We start from the raw sequence: 8,485 nt of genomic DNA, 5'->3' as shown, positions 1-8,485 counted from the left end.
GCTCTCCAACTACACCTCATCGGTCTTGCTTGATAAACTTAGATGTTGTCATCCACTTTTCGTGCACTGAGTGCTTCCAGCGCTCCCGCAAGTTTAATCTTGACTAGTCGCAGCCAATTCGCAGTGATGCTGGAGGAGATTCGTCGGCATTTTATAATGCTGTTTCAAGATGCATCTAATGTTCATTGTCGTCTCCGGCAACAAATCCTTTTCTTAAACTATTTGTCCTGTCTGAAGGAAACAAGATGAGCAAACCAGTTTGAGAACTTCACAGATTTTTTCTGTCAGAGAAACTACCGCCTAGAGTTCACTACTTTGTTTGACATAGTAACCCCAATATAGATACTGTTTTTCGAAGATTCCACTCTGCAGATTAGTTCAAAAATCCCCCTTCCTCGGGTAAGACTTGTTGCATGCTGGCTCAACATGCCAGATATGCTGTCCCATCCTTGTTCTCCTAATCGAAAAAACAGTGGCTCATTGTTCTTATCCAAATAATTCATTCGGAACTTGGTGCAGTTGAGTTCAGGATCCGTATAACGAATTGGTAACTGTTTCAAAGCGAAGCTACCAACCTTATTTGTGGAACCATAATCATTATTAGGAACCAGCCCGATTGAAATTAAATTATTGTCATGAACTAACACTCTATCTTTATCAAAAAAGCACGCACACAGTCATCAACTATCCACTGGGTCCAATTCCATTCATCTAGACGCCATCTAATTTATATTTTCTCCTTGACCTAATTTTACCTGCTTGACTGACAAGGACCTCCGGTCCTAATCCAGCGTGAGCCGGACGTCGTATGCAAGTCAGTTTACTGTAAACTAACGCTGTTCGACGATCAACGGCCAAAAACAAAAGGGTTAGATTGAGTGACCTTCACACGCTGCAATGAACGTGAGAAAGTAGCAGTGTTTATATAGATGGATCCAGCCAACACCAATGGGTATAAAAGCAACGAGTAGATCTACCTTCGGAGAGAATGGTATGATGATTTCATTTGATGTCTTGACTCTTGAATACATCACTCCGATGAAACGTTTTGGTTACCTGACGTAACTGGACAAAGCACCTGGCCACATGCCCTCATTCGAAGAGGCACTTTTCATCAGGATGAAGCCATATGGCTACCTAGCGAGCAGATGAAGCTAGTGGCTTCTTGACCCATTTCGACCTATTTTTGACCTTGCTATTCAGCAGGGGCCACAGAGTGTCAGCTGAACTCCTACAATATCGCCACTTATCAGAAATGACGCCTCCCGAGCAAGATCCCCCAACAGTTGCTATTTTATGGAAAAATTATCGCACGGCCTCCGCTGTTCACGAAATAATCAACGGGTGTCTCACTACTTTATGACAAAGAGTAGTAGAAAATCATTTCAATTTTTAATGGGAACATGAAAATGCGTTCTGCGTCTGTGAAAGATGACGAAAATTGTTATACTGGAAGGGCACACATATAATGAAAACATCACTGAATTCACCTAGGTTCACGTGTTCCCAAGACATCGCATGTTTTAGCACTTTGTTTTAGCGTCACTCGTTCACGAGAAGCATGTTTGGTGGGCACATCTAGGTTATGTATTACAAAAATGAGTCGGCAATGCTCTCATGGTAATCTGAGCCCATGATAATTAGCCCGTAAGTGTGTGTTACGGTCACCCACATTTGCCTATTTTGCGTTGTTGTTGTTGTTGTTGTTGTTGTTGTTGTTGTTGTTGTTGTTGTTGTTGTTGTTGTTGTTGTTGTTGTTGTTGTTGTTGTTGTTGTTGTTGTTGTTGTTGTTGTTGTTGTTGTTGTTGTTGTTGTTGTTGTTGTTGTTGTTGTTGTTGTTGTTGTTGTTGTTGTTGTTGTTGTTTCGAGCCAATAAATGAGAAGGACTTTCCGGATCTGCACTTTCATTCATTCACCATTCTACTATACACATGAAAGCGAGATTTCAACAGAGGGAGTCCGAATCGGATGGAGGGTCTACAAAAAAACGATCGTCATGCAAGTACACAGGGTGTTTGAACGCTTCACATAGCAGATGAAAGTGGTTTATCGTATTGATATGCGGTCACATGAGAGTAATAGATTATCTCCAACTTTGATTACAACTGTGACAAAATGGAAGAAACATTCGTAATTCTACGCAGTCTTTGAGAAAGTTTGTTTTTTTTGTGTTGCATATGTTCGCTCAAAAACTAGCTAACGTCGTTAGCTATGGAATCGTTGAAAACCAGTATCAAACGATGGAATAGCAGTCAGCCCGATGGGCAGCAAATTAGTTCGAATTCCACAAATTTTCAAGAAAGTGCGATACCATTATTCGACTTTTCATACACTACTTCGGTCTTCGGACAGCAAATAAGGGCGAGGAATTCACATCAGTTTCCAGTTTTCTGGTCCTTCTACTCTCCAGAAGGCCCGTAACCAAAGAAGTGCTGCGGAAGGACTACGAAGAAATTCCATGTAACCTTGAGTTTGACCACAAATTAGGCGCAGACCGACCAAATATCATCCAAAAGTATAAGAGTTTAATAGTTTTTTTTTTCAAAAAGTCACAAGTGTTATGTGCTGGCCCATCCCTAAATGTTTCAACCAAACACCAGCAGAATAACGCTGGTGTAATTTCTCCACAATGACACTGGAAGGACATCTGTATAGCGGAAACACCTGTGATAACAATAGGTCTATTTCATTCGTGCCAAATAAGGGTGATGCAACTGAAGGACATAATGACTTAACACACGATAACTCAGAGTTTTCAGTGGTTAAGGTTGTTCTCGCTGTGACACAATACATTTTTGTCCCAAGTTATTTTAAGCAGAAGTTCCAGGATTCACCGGATTAGAAACAACTGAGTGAATGAAGGTTCTAACGATATCAGTGACGGCAGGCGAAGTGTGCTAATCTGATACTATAGTTATGGTATTCTCTTTCGAACACTTGTTATGCCACGCAACTTATGCTCACTGTGAGACATACCTGTGTAGGGGGGTTAGAATCTGCTCCGAAGCGAGGAGCGTGCACACCCAGAGCACCGTGTATGACACACGTAAGCGTTCGACGGATCACGATATAATTTAACGTTCTAGTCTGTACAAATCATGAAACTGATTGTACTGGAGCCGCTTTTGGTTCCGACAGGCCGTTTACCTAGGTGGTCAGATAAATTTGGCTCATCTCTAGTTACATCGATATCTGGGTGGTCCTGTAAACTGATTTTTATAAACACAGCAGGCAGGTCGCCATCTAGAGTGAAACTAATTAGGTCAGTCCTCAGAGAAGGACAACTACTAACCGGATGGTTGAAGGCAGTCAGCCAGCTTACAGGTGCTTGACTCACGAGATAAGGAACTTCCTCGAAGGCAAACAACCGTTCTATATTTGAGTCCTTTTTTCAATACAGCGACCTCATCAGAACTTGTGTAAAGAGAAATAATCGTGGGATCGATTCCCCTCGGTCTCAGTTTCTTCCCACTGAATTAACTCAACAGGGAACATCTCACAGGACAGGATGCAAAATTCTACTCATCACACAGGTTGTCCAAACATGGTCATCATCGACCACGTGGATAGAACAACTAGACGTGGTGACAACTACAGGGACTGCGGTGGGTTTCGCTCAGCCTCAAACGTTGCATGGGGAGAGTGTCCGTAGCTAAATCATTCAGCACAAAGTGCACACAGGCCGTTACAAGTGCGACTCATATACAAGCAGGTTACATGTTTCTACAGGGATGTGAACCTATAATAATGGTCGTTTGCTTTGTTCGACTGACTAGTTGAAGACCACCCGCACTGTTGTTATTCTGTACGACCTGTACTTTTAAACCATGTGTCCATCATTGCCCTCAGCTGATATTCGCAAACTCAGTTCACAGACCGCTTTCTCATTATGCTATTCAACGGATCTTTGTCACTTAAGGCCAAGTAGTAGTGAACACCTGATCGATGAAGTGGGAAGCAAACCGCAGCTTCCTGTATTACCTGGAGTGAGAACCATATTGTGCCATTTTGTGTATAGTTCTTCGAACTGCTGCCCCTGCTTCTGGGTTGAATGCACTACCTGTGGCGGATACCAAGTCGATGGATACGAATTTTCCAGTAAGCGAGTGGTCACCAAAGACAATCCTGCAGCTTAAGCCTGTAGAACGACAACGCTTAGCATGAAATGTTTGATTGGGGCATTTGGGTGGTCTCAGTATCCGAGCTCAGTTCATGCGAACCGGTATTTTTAGCTTATGAAAGCGAATGGATAAACTTTGTCTAAGCTCATGCCTATTAGGTAGATAATAACCTCATCAACAAAATTTCAAATGAGCCGCGTGGCGCAAAGCTTGGGTTGGAATGATCGACCGGTGCACACGATGAGTATACTTTGCTGTGCTGGAGGCTCAGCTATTTGAAATCACAAGCTGTACGGCGTGACAGTGCCGCAAATAATCGTCCGTAAATTAAAGTACGCCAAGCCGTAACGTGCATTGACTACCAGTGCATGCTTATCCGAAGATGATAAACCAATTCAGACCGACAGTGAGTTTCACTCAGGACTGAAAAATACCAGTCATATTTCCCAAATGTCCTGTGAAAAACGGTACACAATCATGATAACATCTGATGTCCCGTCATTCGGATGCCACTATCGAGTAAACAGCTGAAACTTATACCCACCACATTCTGGCGAACTATACTCACCCACACAAACCGCGCTTTGCGAGTTAATGACACTGAGCGCCCGCAAGCATTCGACACAGCCTTTGTCATCATTTCAACGATTACTGCCACCCCGGAAAAGATTCAGTTATTGCGTACATGGTTCGGTTTAGCTGGGTCACGATGGAATCTGCAGCCAAGTGTGATCGTCAGTGCTCTAAGTTAACTTTTTCTGTCTGGAACTAGACGTGCTTGCAACAAGATTTCATACAAAAAGTGCAGCTGCAGTAATTCAAACTTAGAAAATTTGTATATTCATACGTTAATGGGTTACGCAGATTCCGCTCATACCGTCTATGGTACTTAAGCGTGTTTGCCTTGATGGGACTGATTAGGCCACAGTCAACCAAAAGTTATTCATTTTTTCTCTGGCGTTTGATGTTTTACACTTTGTCCGTGACGTTGTGATGTCTGATCCTTCGGTTAATCCAAGGAACCCATGAAACCCAGTTCGAAGTTGCATCATATCCACCTGGTAGTGTCAGAATATCGGTCAATATTAATCCGGTAGAAACCTTATTTTCTAGTTTGATCCAATACAGCTACATTCCTCATAACGAGGCTTGGAAGGTCGGGTGGATATGTCCGTGAAATACATTTTGACAGCCCGAGTTCAAACGCCACATATTGCTTCAGAAGCAACAACACAAAAAAAGAACCGTTGATGTTTTATCAAGTTTAAAATGGTTTCTACCAAGTATCACAGTGAGGCTGACTGGGTTTTTCACATCGTTTCCTTCATCGTATATCCACCCTTTCATTACCCTTCATTCACCAAGGCCATATGGCCAAATTTTCCAGGTAGGTCATTGCTCCTTTGCCAGCTATCTTTTCCGTTGTTTGACTGTAAGTGGACGCCGACAAACCATAGCAGTGTACAGAGTTTAAGGCCGGTTAATCCGTTGAACCAGTTCTGTTGAAAACTATGGTCTGGCCCCAACCATTCTGATGTTGTGCGCTGGTAGCGCCAACGGGCGAAGTAACATTTAAACGCTGTCACCTGACATCATCAATGGAAGGGACAAGTGCACGCTTCCGAAACCAACGTTAACAGTATTTGTGAGCACACACTTAATGATATACCCATACAATGATGAGATGCATTGATGTGTTGCCACCCAGCAAGTCAGAACGATTATCCACCGAAATGATCCAAAAATGCGTATCTGACAAAATTCACCCGCTCAGGAGGCATATGAACAAAACAATCATGGAAAGAAGATATTCACTATTCACGACTTATCTACCCGTAAGTTGTGCTGGAACGGACATACCTTTGGAAGTTACAGCAATTCCTACAAAAGAATTTGTGAATCTTCTTTTCTGTCGCAGTACACTGCTTGAGATCATCGTTCTCGGATCCTGTCCGGGCATAATACGAATTCATCTATATTGATTCACTAGTAGAATCTGACCAAGTTATTTAAGATGAAAACTCCTTTGATTTCACAGAGGACAACGGGAACAAGAAGTATTTGAACAGTCTTGTCAGTCCGGTTATATGAAATAAATTACTTACTGTGGGAAATGAAATCTGAGGAGTTAGCCTTCTGGTGACAGTCAGTCTAACCACATACGAGCTTGAGACGGTCCACTTTAATATGCAAACGAAGCAAAGCCGACTGAAGAGATGAATCAGTCAAAGTCGACATGCAGCACACCTTCCGTGAGACAATATATCAAGACATTTCTTTGTTGCATTGATTAGGTAAAATCTTATCTGAGGCCTTGTTGTTGACTCAGTCCCATTGTATCCATATTCTCACTTACTGGCACCTTTTTCAAAATAGGAAGGAGTGACGTTACTTTGAAAGTGCTTGAGACTTATATTTACCTGCTGTCAGTGCGCCTGTTCTAGAGTCTGGCGTTGAAATGCGCCACGTCACGATGGGTGAATTACCGTGACATGGGAAGGCAGTCCTCACATGCATCCTGTTCCACTTTTGTTGGAACAGGACGTCCATCGGTCACTTGACACAATATTTTCCGCGCCCCGTGTGAGATTACCGCCCTCATACGACTTGAAAGAGCCCCACTAGAAAAGGTACCCGAAATTTAAATCCAGTTTCTCAAGCTAAAAGGGATGTAAAACCCGATTAGTGCCCTTTACTCGGTCCATCAAGAAACTAATCAATATATTACATGCCACGGAATCAACATATGTAATACTCTACTTCAGTTGGTTCATTTTCAGTTGCCTAAATGCACCTTGCGTACTCGTAAAGTAGTATGGTTTAAGCTGTCGCATATTTGATTATGAACAGTACAATACAGAAAAAGTACACGAATGTAATAAAAGTCGTAAGATGTAATAGAATGGAGTGCTTGCCGCATGCTGGTTGGGACTTCTTTTCGAAGAAGGTGAGAGTTAACAACGACGCATTAGATTCGATAGCTTGCCCAGAGGAGCGTTGCTAACCACTTACTGGTTCACATCTCTCAGGCTATTTAAAAACGAATGTGTACCAGCATAGGGTTCCAGATCCGGAGTGCCTACTACTAGTGTGATCGAGTTTGCTAGCTAGAGTCTCCATGCTTATCCCAAAAAATTATTCTCTGAGCACTTTTCGTTGAACAAGCTACATAATACAGACACGAGTTCCAACTCTCCCGTCATGTGCAAGCTATTCACCTCTGTTCTTCTGATTCTGCTTTTCCCCATATATTCGTTTTCCGGAGATATGGGGAATAGATCTAGCTTGAAAACTCGTTAATTTTTCACTTGTATGCATGCGGAATTTGAAAATGTCCTTTGATAAAGATTGGTGCATTCATAATTTCTGCTTATCCCAGGGTGTATATGAAAATGTCCTTTGATAAAGTTTGGTGCAGTCATAATTTCTGCTTATCCCAGGGTGTATAGAGGGAAGCAGCATCATTATTCCCAAACCCATGATTCGGCGCAATCCAGTCATTTGTAATACTAATCACAATCCTCATGAACAAAATGGTACACTTTCCTCCACACCAGAACTTCTCCATCAGATTTTAATACCTTTTACTCAACGCGTGAGATGGCCGGATCCACCTTCCGTATTTCCCATGAAAACGACAGGCACGTAAATGAAGTCCACACAGCAAATATCCTACATGAATATGACCTAGATGTGCGTAATCAACCTTGCAACAGTTTCCAGAATGAGCTCGGTACTCGACCTGGAAAGAGGCTAGTGTTACTACACTCCAACAGCCGAAGAAGTGATGTAGCGGCTGGGGCCTGACGAGCCCCGTAGTTCGCATTTCAGGAAGGTTGAATTTTCAGTTACAGGCATAACATCAGGACCTGAAACCAAATGAACACGACCAAGTCGGCGGTGATATGAGACGTGTCATAGTACACTTACACGGCAACCAACTTTATGCACTTGGTGATGACTTCGAGGTTAGCTTCCCTGTACTTATGCGAAACAGAGATGACATCACTCTGAGTGTAGGCTCGGCAACAAGTTGTGTGCATTTTTCTGTGAACGTTTAACTGGTAAAACTGTCATTCAAAATTGTCCCGAAGACACCTACCTCATTTGTTAACGAATTTTAACACCGGAAAGAACATGGCTTTTTACACGTAGCTCAGTACTACCATCGTTAAAACCATATGTGGGGACCAGAAATTACTCTGTATCTTTACAGTCTGAATCGCTCAATACATGTGTACAAACTTTTATCCCTATCATTTCAGGACTGTTGATTGGACTGTCTTCGTTTAATTTTGACCACAAAGCACATTATTACCTAAGTTGAAAATATGAGGTAGTATGTCAGGTTTACAATCTTTTGA

The 8,485-nt window shown here is 42.4% G+C and overlaps 1 protein-coding gene across 1 annotated transcript; it reads right to left on the bottom strand.

Annotated features, from left to right (window-relative positions):
* Positions 1 to 1,664: 1,664 nt before the first annotated feature.
* Positions 1,665 to 8,164, bottom strand: T265_00126 (hypothetical protein; the record flags this gene model as incomplete). The annotated part of the gene is made up of 2 exons (XM_009163783.1): positions 1,665 to 1,896; positions 8,052 to 8,164. The coding sequence occupies 2 exons, from the start codon at positions 8,162 to 8,164 to the stop codon at positions 1,665 to 1,667; spliced, it is 345 nt and encodes a 114-aa protein (XP_009162047.1).
* Positions 8,165 to 8,485: the final 321 nt, after the last annotated feature.

Source organism: Opisthorchis viverrini, assembly GCF_000715545.1.
Source record: "Opisthorchis viverrini unplaced genomic scaffold opera_v5_1, whole genome shotgun sequence".
NCBI classification, from domain to species: Eukaryota; Metazoa; Platyhelminthes; class Trematoda; order Opisthorchiida; family Opisthorchiidae; genus Opisthorchis; species Opisthorchis viverrini.
Note: the sequence above shows the minus strand (reverse complement) of the source record. Positions and strands in the feature narration are given on the sequence as shown.